The 14426-nt window shown below is 47.5% G+C and overlaps 1 protein-coding gene across 1 annotated transcript; it reads left to right on the forward strand.

The window, feature by feature from the left end:
• The first annotated feature begins 1529 nt into the window (after positions 1–1529).
• On the forward strand, positions 1530–12401 carry PSMC6 (proteasome 26S subunit, ATPase 6). Its single transcript, XM_048305780.1, has 14 exons — positions 1530–1660; positions 2414–2493; positions 2735–2774; positions 3137–3189; positions 5299–5366; positions 5767–5881; positions 6431–6518; positions 7374–7435; positions 7517–7640; positions 7768–7829; positions 8810–8930; positions 9021–9101; positions 11296–11367; positions 11908–12401. The coding sequence occupies exons 1-14, from the start codon at positions 1534–1536 to the stop codon at positions 12024–12026; spliced, it is 1212 nt and encodes a 403-aa protein (XP_048161737.1). The 5' UTR covers positions 1530–1533; the 3' UTR covers positions 12027–12401.
• The last annotated feature ends 2025 nt before the right edge of the window (positions 12402–14426 follow it).

Consider the following 14426-nt stretch of genomic DNA (forward strand, 5'->3'; position numbering starts at 1 on the left):
GAGGGACACGGGGGACAGCGCGGCGCTTGCCGGCAGCGCTCAGTCACCCAGCGGCCCCTGAGGAACGCGGGGGACACCGCCACGCTTGCCGGCAGCGCTCAGTCACCCAGCGGCCCCTGAGGGACACGGGGGACAGCGCGGCGCTTGCCGGCAGCGCTCAGTCACCCAGCGGCCCCTGAGGAACGCGGGGCTCTCGCTGCTGCCGGCCGCGGGGCGCTCCCCTGGCTCCAAACGGGAGGGCTCCGGGTGCAGCCGCCAGCCTGCGCTCAGCCCCAAGGGTCTGACAGATCAAGATGAGGCAGAAAGAAACGGGTTCGGCTCAGTCAAAAGAGTAAAAGTCATGCGAGGTCCCAAGAATGCTGGGGAGTGTTTTGTCTCCACGAGGAAGTTACACTAGCACCACCTACAAAGGGAGAGGGGAGCGGGTACCAGTGTAAAATGGTGGTGTGCATATTGAAGAAGAAGAGAACATCCCACCAAGGACCCAGTGGATGAAATGCAATGCTAATATTCCAGACCAAAGCAAATTTTTAATGAGTAGTCACACAGATAAACTTACCTCTGACAGCAAACCATGTATTTTGGTCCATTTGTTGCCTTCACAATGACTGGAGAGAGAAAATTAGAGAAAAAACCCAAATTTACTCAATTCACCCTCTGAGTGGCGTTTCTGAACTACCCAGTGTGTTTTTCTGCCAATAATCTGATCACCAATATTTTAATTCTTTGCTCCTCCAAATCATTAACCAGATTTAAATTACAAAAGCTTATTATTTTGTGGCTGCCCCCTCCTTGAAGTTTTCAAGGCCAGGCTGGATGGGGCTTGGAGCAACCTGAGATAATGGAAGGTGTCCCTGCCCATGGCAGGGGCTTGGATGGTCTTTAAGGTCCCTTCCGACCCAAATCATTAAGGGATTCTAGGACACCAAACCTGGGTTTCACCCGGAGTACATCCACTCTGAGGCACAGCACGAGGAGAAGGTGTCTGATCCCTCCCCAGCGGTGACAGCAGCCAAAAGGCTTCCCATGCCAGCAGCCTTCCCTGGCACATATTTTGGGATGATTTCCCGGGGTAAAGCAAGATTTGGGGGAGCAGCTCATCTCTGTTGTAGGTCCCTTGCAGAGCCACGGGAAGGGAGTGAAATCCCAACATTTTTCTTGGCTTCCCACTGCCAGAGGGCAGGGTTAGATGGGATATTGGGAAGGAATTGTTCCCTGGGAGGGTGGGCAGGCCCTGGCACAGGGTGCCCAGAGCAGCTGTGGCTGCCCCTGGATCCCTGGCAGTGTCCAAGGCCAGGCTGGACATTGGGGCTTGGAGCAGCCTGGGACAGCGGGAGGTGTGGTGGAAGGGGGTGGAACGAGGTATCTTTAAGCTCCCCTCCAAGGCACAGCCCGCGCCTATCGCAGCTGATGGTCCCGCCGCGCGCGGCCCCTCACGACAGCAGCCGCGTGTCGCGACAGGCCGCTGTCCTCCGCGGCGGCAGGGGGCGCTGCGCGGCGCTGAGGGCCGGGCGGGAGCGCCCCCCCGCCGCCATGGCCCTTCCCGGCATTCCCTATGAGCGGCGGCTGCTCGTCATGGCGGACCCCAGAGACAAGGCGCTGCAGGACTACCGCAAGAAGCTGCTGGAGCACAAGGAGATCGACGGCCGCCTCAAGGAGTGTGAGCGCGGGCACGGCGGGCGGTGAGGGGATCGGGGGTGGGCGCCGCTGAGCGCCCCGCGGAGCCCCGGGAGAGAGCGCGGCGGCCGCGGCTCGGCCCGCGCTTCGTCATGGGCCTGGTCGGGCCCCGGGGAGCGGGGGGTGGACGGCGGTGGGTGCTTCCAGAGGAAGGGCTGAGTCCCGGTCCCCTTGGAAGGGCTCCGGAGCGTCACAGAATCATTTAGGCTTGAGAAGATCATCGAGAACAACCTGGGACTGTCACCGCCTTGTCAATAGACGAGAGCACTCTCACGTCCAGCCATTGCTTGGACACCTCCAGGGATGGGGAGTCCACCACTGCCATCAGCAGCCCTTCCCCAGTGACTGACCACCCTTTCCATGAAGAAATTTTCTCTAATGTCCGGTCTAAATCTCCCCGGTACATCTTGAGGCCGTTTCCCCTTGTCCTGTCCCTTTTTCCTGCGAGCAGAGCCCGAACCTCTGGCTGCACCCAGGGAGTTGTGCAGAGCCAGAAGGTTCCCCCGAGCCTCCTTTTCTCCAGGCTGAGCCCCCTCATCTCTCTCAGCTGCTCCTGCTGCTCCAGCCCCTTCCCCAGCTCCATTCCCTTCTCCACACTCGCACAAGGGTCATTTGCTGGGTTTGCTGGTGTCCCACAGTCTTGCTTTTCCTGTGCTTTGCTGCTGGAAAAGGGTCAGGCCCCGTGTTCTTGTGGGGTTGAAGGTTACCAAAATCCCGTGTTTCTGTCCTTTTCTAGTAAGGGAACAGCTGAAAGAGCTCACCAAGCAGTATGAGAAGTCAGAAAATGATCTCAAGGCCTTGCAGAGCGTTGGGCAGGTATGTGAGAGAAACGAGGTGTTGGCATCCTGTGCTGCTTGTTGACAGTGAATCTGCCTGGAAGTAACCTTTAAATCCATTTTTGGCATCAAGAAAGAGAAAGTGGGGACAGTCCAGGTAAAACAAACAGAGACCTTGACATCAGGAACTGAGTGTTTGGGTTAGGGAGGTTTTCTCTGTGTGTCTGAGCTCTGCAATGTTAATTTCTCTCTAGGCTAATGCTGGATTTGCTCTTTTGCAGATTGTTGGCGAGGTTCTTAAACAGCTGACAGAGGAGAAATGTAAGTATGCTGAACTGTTACATTCTCTGAGATTGTGAAAGTCATGGAATCATGGGATGGTTTGGGTTGGAAGAGACCTTAAAGCCCATCTCATTCCAACCCCTGCCATGGGCAGGGACACCTTCTACTCTCCCAGGCTGCTCCAAGCCTTGTCCAGCTTGGCATGGAACACTTCCAGGGATGGGGCAGTCACAAAATAATAAGCTTTTGAGGTTTAAATCTTGTTAAAGTTATGGAGAAGTAAAGAATTAAAATATTGGTGATCAGATTATTGGCATAAAAGCATTCTGGATAGGTCAGAAACACCACTCAGAGGGTGAATTGAGTAAATTTGGGTTTTTCCTCTAATTTTCTCTCTCCAGTCATTGTGAAGGCAACAAATGGACCAAGATACGTGGTTGGCTGTCGCCGTCAGGTGAATTGATCTGTGTGAATATTTATTAAAATTGTTTTTAGTCTGGAGTATTAGCATTGCATTTCATCCACTGGGTCCTTGGTGGGGTAAGGTGTTTCCTGCTCCCCTCTCCCTTTGTAGGTGGTGTTGGTGTAACTTCCTCCTGGAGACAAAACAGTCCACAGCATTCTTGGGACCTTGCATGTGTTTTATTCTTTTGATTGAGTCAAAACTCTGTCCTTCTGCCTGATTTTGGACTCTCTGAAAATTGATTATTATGAAAATTGATAATTGTATAATGTCACTGTTGCTGTCATAGTGCTGAACTTTAGATTTAATATTATTTCAGTATATTTCATAATCATGGAGCAGTTTGGGTTGGAAGGGAGCTTAAAGCCCATCCCATTCCACCTCTGCCATGGGCAGGGACACCTTCCCCTAGCCCAGGCTGCTCCAAGCCCTGTCCAACCTGGCCTTGGACACTTCCAGGGATCCAGGGGCAGCCACAGCTTCTCTGGGCACCCTGTGCCAGGGCTTCACCACCCTCACAGGGCAGAATTCCCAGTTCCCAATATCCCATATAACCCTACTCTCTGTCTGTTTGAAGCCATTATTTTTATCCATATCTGTATTTTTTTTTTCTCTTTCTGGAGAGAAACAGATGTTCATTACAGAATTTTGAGACATAAGTAAACTTAATTCCACTGTGGGGCATGTGAGGTAATCTTGATATTCTGTGTTGAAACAGAGGTGAATCTTAAGGAATAGGTTGTCCTTGGATGAACCTGGCATTGCAACACTTTGGAGTTTATTCTTCACTAAAAACACTCTTTTATCTTAAAAGATCCTTGATTTGCTACCAGAGGCTCAAAAAAAAAAAAAATACCCCGATTGTTTTCAAAATGTCAAAATATCAAAGACAAACAATTTCTCCCGGACTAGAAGGACGAGTTTTTGATCAAAGCCCTCGTGGCTGAGCTGCTGCTGCTCAGGAGGGAGGAGAGCAAGGCTGTTTAACTGGGAGCAAAATTACTTCCCTTTCTCAAGTGCATTAGCTAAGAAGGTCAAGTGGTTTCTCTTTGTTTTCTTCTCACTGCAGTATAGCTTAAATCTGTTGGGCAGAGTTGAATCTGAGAGAATTCCAAGCTGTTACAAAGTTCTTTGGATAAGGGAGCTGGAAAGAGGCCTTAGTAGTGACCCAGTAAGGGAAGAGGGACTGCTTGATCCTAAACCCTGCCGGAGGGTCAAGAACCCACGTGGCAAGGGACCTTATAAATCCCCCAGCAGGGGCAATGGGAAGCTTCCAGGAATCCTGGAAAAGGGTTGTTGGAATCCTTGTTGTGCAGATGCCATGTCCCAGAATTCCAGAATGGTTTGTGTTGGAAGGGACCTTAAAAGCACGTCCAGTCCCACCCCCTGCCATGGGCAGGGACACCTTCCACTGTCCCAGGTGGCTCCAAGCCCTGTCCAGACTATCCTGGGACACTTCCAGGGATCCAGGGGCAGCCCCAGCTTCTCTGGGCACCCTGTGCCAGGGCCCCACCACCCTCCCAGCCAGGAATTCCTTCCCAATATCCCATCCAGCATGGGCTGTGTCCTTGTCCTTAAAGCTCAGGAGAAATTAGTTTTTGAAAGACAAGGTGAGAAACTCTTTTAATTCCAGCAGGGTTTAGCAGGGTGTACTAGAATGTGTTTAAAAATCCCATTAAAATGGAATAAGCAGACAAAAACTGCTGAGGCAGGAGAGGAGGCATCCGAGGTGAAAGAGAATAATCAAACAGCTGACTTCAAAGGTGGGAAGTAATGACACAGGAAAATGTGCAACTTTTTGTGAGGATTGTTCAGTTACTCTGAAACAGCTGTTTCTGTGTGGAGCAGAGGGGAGGATTAGATCCCGCTGATCCAGTCAGATGGACAGCAGTAAAATTAAAAATTAATGATGGACTAGAAAATAATCTTTATTTTAAAAGTGGTGGAGGTGAGTTAATGACTGCTTGGTGTGTCACACAGTAGCCTTGTTTTTACTTGTGTGGGATGCAGCAAGGAGTGCAAACTCCAGTGAACCTCTTGGCTAAAATGAGGGATTGTGTTGGAGTGGGGTTCTAACAGAATTCCTTTTTTTGGGGCTAGCTTGACAAGAGTAAGCTGAAGCCAGGGACAAGAGTTGCTCTGGACATGACCACTCTGACTATTATGAGGTAGGATTGTGCTCTTCTCATCATAAAAAGGGGGGAAAACATTACACAAAGCTTGGAATAATCAGTTCTGTAATATTTTGTAAACATTTTCTGCGAAGCAATGCTTAAATAAGGACAGTTATTTTGAGGGAAGAGTAGTGTGTCTATTTTATATGGTTTTAAAAGTAATTGGATGTCCTTTAGAAAAATAACTATGGTATTTTCAGCCATTTTTTAAGCTGTGTTTTAAAACTTCAAAAAGTTTGCTAGGTTTGGGTTTTTTCCTGGTTTTTTTCAGCACATAAGGTGGGAAGAGAAGAAATAATTTTCATACTGCTGTAGAACTGATGGAAATAACTTTATAAATTTACCAATGTGTCTGCACAGTGAAAAACATCTCCTCTTAACTCTTGTTTTCCAGATACTTGCCCAGGGAGGTGGATCCACTGGTTTATAACATGTCTCATGAAGACCCAGGAGATGTTTCCTATTCCGAGATCGGAGGGTTGTCGGAACAAATCCGGGAGTTACGGGAGGTACCCAGTGCCTCAAACCCCCCACCAGACACTGATAAATGCTCTGAGTGAAGCTTTTCAGGGCAAAACCACCTTTTTGATGTTTGTCCTACACTACCATCAGGCTGTTCAAGGATCCTCTCAGATTAGTGCTTTCCATGCTTCATTTAAAGTGCTTGGATTGGGACTAAAATGAAGATAATCCTATAGTGAAGAGGATTTAAAGGATCTGAGACCCTTTAGCTGTGGGAATGCCATGAAGTCAAGTGGGAGGGCCAGCAAAACAGACTGGAATATTGCTCAAAAACCACCAGGATTGTTTTGGGGAGTGGAATTAAGATAGTAGGGATGTGATTTGAGCAGAGAGCATTGAGAGGAACCAGCCATTGCAGAGCCAGGGCAGGGGTGTGGATTGATCCATAGGATCTCTGACATTTTCTTACTTAACTGTTCCTCACACAAAAATGCTGCCAATAAATAAAAATGCAGATACATGAAAAACAGGCTGGCAGGTGCACCATTAACTGTTTTAAACCACAGAGTCTCAGTTTGTTCTCTGTTCCTTCACAGGTCATTGAACTGCCACTTACAAACCCAGAATTATTCCAGCGTGTGGGAATCATCCCTCCAAAAGGCTGCCTGCTCTACGGCCCCCCTGGTGAGTCTCAGCAAAGGGGAACCAGTGGTTGGTTGTGGCTTTCAGACTGTGGCAAGAGCTTGCTTTATTTCTCCTTTTCTCCCTTTCCGTTCTGTTTTTTCCTTTTCCTTCCCTCTCTCTTCCCTCTCTCTTCCCTCTCTCTTCCCTCTCTCTTCCCTCTCTCTTCCCTCTCTCTTCCCTCTCTCTTCCCTCTCTCTTCCCTCTCTCTTCCCTCTCTCTTCCCTCTCTCCTCTCTGTTTTCTTTCTCCTTTCCCCTTTTCCCCTTTTCCCCTTTCCCCCCTTTTCTCCCTTTTCCCCCTTTTCCCCCTTCCCCCTTTTCTTTTTACTTTTCTCCCTTTTCTCCCCTTCCTTTTCTCCCCTTCCTTTTCTCCCCTTCCTTTTCTCCCCTTCCTTTTCTCCCCTTCCTTTTCTCCCCTTCCTTTTCTCCCCTTCCTTTTCTCCCCTTCCTTTTCTCCCCTTCCTTTTCTCCCCTTCCTTTTCTCCCCTTCCTTTTCTCCCCTTCCTTTTCTCCCCTTCCTTTTCTCCCCTTCCTTTTCTCCCCTTCCTTTTCTCCCCTTCCTTTTCTCCCCTTCCTTTTTTCTCCCTTTCCTTTTCTCCCTTTCCTTTTCTCCCTTTCCTTTTCTCCCTTTCCTTTTCTCCCTTTCCTTTTCTCCCTTTCCTTTTCTCCCTTTCCTTTTCTCCCTTTCCTTTTCTCCCTTTCCTTTTCTCCCTTTCCTTTTCTCCCTTTCCTTTTCTCCCTTTCCTTTTCTCCCTTTCCTTTTCTCCCTTTCCCTTTCTTTTTTCCCCTCTTTCCCAAGTCACTGGCAGGCAGTGTTGAGCTAGTAATCAAACAGCTTCAATCTCTTGTCTGTCCAGGTACAGGAAAAACCCTTTTGGCCAGAGCAGTTGCCAGCCAGCTGGATTGCAACTTCCTCAAGGTGTGTAATGGCAGTGCCCTCACACACATAGGGTCTGTTTGCTCTCCAGCCTCCTCATCCATGTCCTCTGTGCTTCCCAAGGTGGTGTCGAGTTCCATAGTGGACAAATACATCGGCGAGAGCGCTCGGCTGATCCGAGAGATGTTCAATTATGCCAGAGATCATCAGCCCTGCATCATTTTCATGGATGAGATCGATGCTATTGGTAAGGCTCATGGTTTGGGGGAGTGGCTGGGCTCTCCTTTTAAGGCTGAAATCAGCTATAAAGCCAATTCCCCCCTGTTTAAGAGGCAAAAGGCAAATACCTGAACTGATGATTTGGTGTGCTGCAGGTGGGCGCCGCTTTTCCGAAGGCACATCAGCTGACAGAGAAATTCAGAGGACTCTGATGGAGGTGAGTGTCCAGTTCCTGACTGTGTCCTGAACAGCCACGTTAAATATAATACAGCTGTGAATTGTTACCTGGTTTCTGGCTTGGCAGAATGTTTTCTGGGTTCATAATCTTAAACTAGAAGTGAACTAAGTGCTGCTTTTACAAAAGGCAGCTGCACATCCTGATAACTCAGCCATGAGTTCAATGTGGATATTAATTGAATCTTATAAACTGCTGTAATTATTTGGGATATTTTCCTTTGCTTACTGCTGCTCCCTGCGTCTTTGAAGGTTGGAGGGCCCCCTTTCTAACCCTTTTAGTCCCAAAGACTCTTGTCTGTAACAGTTTTGGAGTGTTAGAGTTGGCTTTTCAAAGCTAGGAGGAGCAGTTGTATTTCTTTGTTTCTGTGTTAATTGCTTTGGTAAACTGGGTCGTGTGATGAGAATATTAAAACCACTGGTGACAGTTAGGAATTCTGAAGCTAATGGGAACCTTCCTTGGCCTGTGTTTGCAAACAGTTTGCCTGGTTCAAAAGAATGTGTCTGCCTTCCACAGAGAATGAAATCACTGTGATCAAAGTGCTTTGAGTGCTCACAATGAAACGCCTTCCTGTGTGTGGATTAGTATTCCAGAGGCTGTTCTTCAAGTCTAATTGGAATGTCCTGGCCTTGGTGCACTACAGTCCAAATGTGTCAGGCAGCCATTGGCTCCTTTAGTCCTTGCAGTGTTTTCTTTGCCTCATTGTTTTAGTCAAGTGTTTCATGTTTGAGCTCAGCTTTTCTCAATGTCCTTTTCTCTGGGCAAAGCATTTTCAGTGTCTCTCTTCAGCTCTTCATTGCTTGGAATGGAATATTCAGGGAGCTTGAGCCCTTGTAGGATTTTTTTTTTTTTTTTGACTTATATTCAGAGCTTTTCATCTTGGTGAAAATACTTAGGCAGGAAAACAAATCAGACTGTGAAGGTTTGGGGTTGTTTGACACCAAAGTTCTTTTTCCTGTTAGTTGTTGAATCAGATGGATGGATTTGACACTCTGCACAGAGTTAAAATGATCATGGCTACAAACAGACCTGACACCTTGGATCCTGCCCTGCTGCGGCCCGGAAGGCTGGATAGAAAAATCCGTGAGTTTCTGCTTCCCAGTGGCTGAAAGGAGGATATATCCCATGGGAATTCTGGGTTTCTGCTTTTATTGAAGCTATAATTCTTTCTAGATATCGATCTGCCAAATGAGCAAGCCAGATTAGATATTTTGAAGATTCACGCAGGTCCTATCACTAAACATGGTGAAATAGGTAAGTAGGGAGTTAACCTGGATGTCATTCCTACTGCTGTTTGTAAAAGTGGGAAGAGGATGAGTTGTTACAGTGATTCTGACTGTATTCCCACATTTACACTCTTTGTTGTGCCCACACAACTTCCCCTCTTGGAATTCTACTTCTTTTATTTTTTAATGCATCGTGATTGAACTGTTGTTAAGTCTTTGAAAAGGAAAACAGAATATAAACCCTTGGAGCACAGCTGGAAACTGGAAAATCAACGTGGTTCTCATCAGGCAGTTTCCTGTTTCTAAAGGCACAGCTTTTAGTGCAAGTACAGAGTGTTTTCATTCACCCCTCAATGAAACAAATACTGTTAATGAAGAAGTCTGAAAGCAACAATCTTTAGAAGTCAGGGAGAAACCTTGGGAGTTTGGAGATGGCATAAGGAAAATGGTTGTCTGGGTGTGGTGTGGATTGTTCTCTCAGGAACATAAGGGGAGAATAAGAAGATAAAACGGGGAAGGTTTATTTAAGGACTGTGTTACTCTGAGCTGCCCAGAGTCCTGCTTTCACAGTGACTCCTCACGGCTTTCCTGGAGGAAACTGGGGCTGGGATTTGCTTTTAAAGCAGTGCTGGCTGCCTGGGAGTGCAGCAGTGCCCCAGGGCCCCGTGCCACCCCCACCCCCTCTGTGCTGACAGCAGCGATTCCTGCAGCCCCTGGAGCTGATCCCGGTCACCATCTGGCTGCATCAACAGCTGCAGCTCAGCACAGGGAGAGCAGGAGCGAGCTGGGGGAGGGCCAGGGATGGGCATTGCTTTTCTTAGCAGCAGTGTTGGCTTAAACCTGCATGTGACTGCAGGCTAAGAGAGAGAAGGAGCTCCAAAGCTAATCGTGAACCTGAGGTAAAGTTCTTGGAGAGAAACTTTTTACAAGGCATGGAGTGGCAGGAGAAGTGGCAGGACAAGGCAGCACCAGAGGACACCGTTAGATGGGATATTGAGAAGGAATTTTTGGCTGAGTGGTGGGGCCCTGGTTGCCCAGAGAAGCTGTGGCTGCCTCTGGATCCCTGGAAGTGTTCCAGGCCAGGTTGGACGGGGCTTGGAGCAAGTGGAGGGTGCCCTTGGCCATGGCAGGGGTTGGAAGGAGATGGTCTTGAAGATGCCTTCCAACCCAAACCATTGTGGGATTCTACTTCATCCTGTTCTCATGTCTTTGGCACTGGAGTGGAGCAGGGTAGGATCATTCCTTCTGCCATTCAGCAAGGTGAGGTGTCAGGTCCTTGCTAAATTCCTGAATGTGATATGGAAAGACTGTGATACTCAGCTTTGATATCCCAAAAAGAAGGCCAGGACTTAGCAGCAGAATGAGGTGGGAGTTGCATTAAAATCCAAAGGTAAGAACCTGCTCAGGTTCCAGCAAGAGATTCTCCTGCTTCAATCCTGGTGTCTGCTGAAAACCCTAAACTCACAAACCTTGCACTGTTCAACGTTGCTTAGTCCCCTCACTTAGGTTTTTTTAACTTTCCAATTACGAAAAGAATTTTTATATGACATTGTACTACATGGAATTAAAATACAGCTGAAGAACTTCTCATCTTTAGGTGTTTTTGGATTCCTGAGATAAAAACATTCAGTTCAAATGTTTGGAATTTTATACAGAAGGGAAACTGAAAAGTTTTCCAGGGAGTTGATAATTTTAATAAGCAGCTTGCAAAAATCAGAACTTGCTGGAGGCTCAACAGACACAGTGGATTAGAAATTGATTCCCACTGAATTATAACCATGGCCACTCTTAGTAAATATGTGTGCATAAAGTATCAGGCTGAATATATTAAGACAATTAAATGCCTTTCTTAGATGGAGTGTTGGAAGTAGAAAGGGACTGAGTTATGATCACTTGGAGATAAGTTTTCTGGGTTTTTACATCATTTAAATGATAAGAACATTGCACTGATGGAGTTTTTGCACTTCATGTTGATTCTTGTAACCACAAGATGGTAACTTTGGGATTTAATTATATAACATGAGCTTCTGGCTGCCACACATTTCTGTTTTAATGGAAGGGCTGATACAGCTGATGATTCCAGTTAATTTATCAGCCCAGTGGGCAGCTCTCTGTTTGCACTGAAATCCAAGTGGCTGTTTGGTAGCTGGATATGTATTTCATTGGCATCCCTAATGGGAAAGGTGATTTATTCCTAACGGGCATTGGTGTTTTATGAACAGATTATGAAGCAATCGTGAAACTTTCAGATGGCTTCAACGGAGCAGACTTGAGAAATGTCTGTACTGAAGCAGGTAATTCCTTAACTCTTCATTTGGATGTGCTAAATCTTGGATAATGCTGAACCTTGGAGCTGTTCCTCTCTTGATTAAACCCAGGAGCTCATAAACATCCTGCTGGAACATTTCACTTGAGCTCATCTGAGCCAACCACTTGTTGGCTGATCATGATGTGTCCCACTGTCTCATTAGAACCAGTTACATTCCAGAAACAGTGATTGTACCCATTTTTCTCCTTTTTGCAGAGAGTTCAGGGCTCTTGGTACCTGTGTGCCTGGAGAGTGGATGTTATTTTATGCTTTTTCCACATGAAAATTTGTGCATTCGGGGTTTGCCTGCGTGGACAGGCTGAGTAACACACTAAATGCACACTCAGAGTTTAAACAAGTTTTCTTTTTAGTAATCCCCTAGTTCAGAAAGGTGAATTCCCTCCTCTTCCCAACATCCAAGACATGGGAAGGTCCACATGCAGACAGTGTAACCTGGATCTGTTTTCATTTGGATTTGAGTGAAACTTCATGTTCTGTCTTCACACTGTTAAATCCTCCCTCCCAGGGATGTTTGCCATCCGTGCCGATCATGACTTCGTAGTTCAGGAAGATTTCATGAAAGCTGTCAGGAAAGTGGCTGATTCCAAGAAGCTGGAGTCCAAGCTTGACTACAAACCTGTGTAAATTAACCATAGAATTTGTGATTGATTGTACACATCCTACGGGGTTAATGCATAAAAAAAGAGAGAAATAATGTACCTCTTGATTATCATTGTAAAGTGTTTGTGTAGCATGTAGCTAGTAATTTTGGGAATGCTAGTTGCAAGTTGGCTACAGGAGTGTGTTTCTGTACAATTCCGAAATGCAATGTTCATTACAGCCCAGGCTCAGTCAAATGTGTGGAGATGTGTTGTTCCCTTAGCAATTATGGTGGGAATTTATAAACGTGCCTGAAGGGATTCACAAACAGAAGAAAGTCAGTTCATTTCTTGACTTTTTGTATATCAGTAAATCTCATTTCCCCAAACAGTTTATGAATAAAACCTGTTTAAATCTGTTTATCCTGGTGGACTTTGTGTGTAGCTCTCATAGAGAGGTGAATTTTGTGTCTTCTGAGTTTGAGGAGCAACTTTTCTCTGGTGTAGGGATTGGAGTCCTGCTTCCTCCCATTCCAAACAGAGGCAGCATGTCCCTTGGAGAGAGGAGGGACTGGCGGGGTCTGGACAACCCTTTCCATGAAGGAATTTCCCTAATATCCAATCTAAACCTCCCCTGGCCCAGCCTGAGGCCGTTCCCTCTCCTCCTGTCCCTGTTCCCTGCGAGCAGAGCCCGACCCCCCCGGCTGCCCCCTCCTGTCAGGGACTTGTGCAGAGCCACAAGGTCCCCCCTGAGCCTCCTTTGCTCCAGGCTGAGCCCCTTTCCCAGCTCCCTCAGCCACTCCTGGGGCTCCAGCCCCTTCCCAGCTCTGTTCCCTTCCCTGGACACGCTCCAGCCCCTGCATGTCCTTTCCATGAGGGGCCCGGAGCTGCCCCCAGGACTGGAGGTGCCTCAGCAGTGCCAGCCCAGGGGACAGTCACTGCCCTGGTCCCATGGCCACGCTGTGGCTGGTACAAGCCAGGAGCCTTTGGCCTTTTTGCCCACCTGGGCACATTCATTTGCTGCTGAATTCTGGGAATAGGATTTACCTGAGCTGGTGTTTAATTATTGCAAGAAGTAAACAAGGTGGTGGTGTTTTTTAAGGGCATCTGCTTTGTTTTCCAAGCAGTTCCACCCTGAGGGGTGCACACAGATCCACTGCACTGTGCAGCTCACCTGAATGTTGGACTGGAGCAGCAGTGCACTAAACCACTTCTGGCTACTTCTAATTATCCTAATTGGATTACTCTGGGCATGCTCAGCTGACAGGCAAGTACATTAGATTAGCTTTTGACTTCAGGAAACACACAGCATCTGCCTGGCAATTTTAACAGCTGTAGTTTTGTTTCCTTTCCCATCACAGATAAAACAGGTAGTGTAAGGTGTAGAACAGTTCAAACAGGACAGGCAACAATATTTCCCTGTTTATATGGCTGTTACAGACCTTTCTTCCTACTGTGGCTGTGTCAGGAGTGTAAAGATGCAAATCTCAGGTTTAGTTTTAACGCCCTTTTGAGTGCAGCTTGTACAGCCGGCGTGCCTGGAACAATGAGAACATGAGATAAAAGTCCATTTCCGAGCACTACAGTGGTGTAAACAGCGAGCTGAGCCTTTGGCTGAGGGAGTGGTTGCTGAAACATGATTGCTGAAGGTTTCTCAAAGTTTTATTTAGTAAAAAGAGCAGAAAGGTGCACTAGAAATAAAAACTGAGACTAAAATTCCAGGGCTAGTATTTCCAAAAGGACACTTACAATTTTATTTAAGCAACCAACCCACTAACTTTGCTTGCTTTGACTAAGCTTTCCTCAGAAATTCCAGTGACACCAGTGTAGGTTTTTAGTTCACCAAAAAGCACAGGAATGAAAAACTGCAGCTTAAGTGAAGTCTCATAGAATCATAAAATGGTTTGGGTTGGAAGGGAGCTTAAGGACCATCTCATTCCAACCCCCTGCCATAGGCAGGGACACCTTCCACTATCCCAGGTTGCTCTAAGCCCCATCCAACCTGGCCTGGAACACTTCCAGGGATCCAGGGGCAGCCACAGCTTCTCTGGGCACCCTGTGCCAGGGCCTCAGCACCCTCCCAGGGCAGAATTCCCAGTTCCCAATCTCCCATCCAGCCCTGCCCTCTGGCAGTTTGAAGCCATTCCCTGTGTCCTGTCTCTCTACGCCCTTGTCCAAAGTCCCTCTCCAGCTCTCCTGGAGTTATCAGAGCATGGGACCTCAAAAAGCAATAAAACAGATTCTTGCCCCAGCACTGAGGTGTCTGAGGGCATCACTCACACAAAGAGGAGCTGATTGGAGATCCCAGAGTCGTCCCAGGTTGGAAAACACCTCCGGTATCATCGAGTCCAGCCTGTGACCAGTCTCCACCTCGTCACCCAACCCAGAGCACTGAGGCCACGTCCAGGCGTTCCCTGGACCGGGGATGGGGACTCCACCGCCTCCC

Source organism: Corvus hawaiiensis, chromosome 6 (assembly GCF_020740725.1).
Source record: "Corvus hawaiiensis isolate bCorHaw1 chromosome 6, bCorHaw1.pri.cur, whole genome shotgun sequence".
Lineage (NCBI taxonomy): Eukaryota > Metazoa > Chordata > Aves > Passeriformes > Corvidae > Corvus > Corvus hawaiiensis.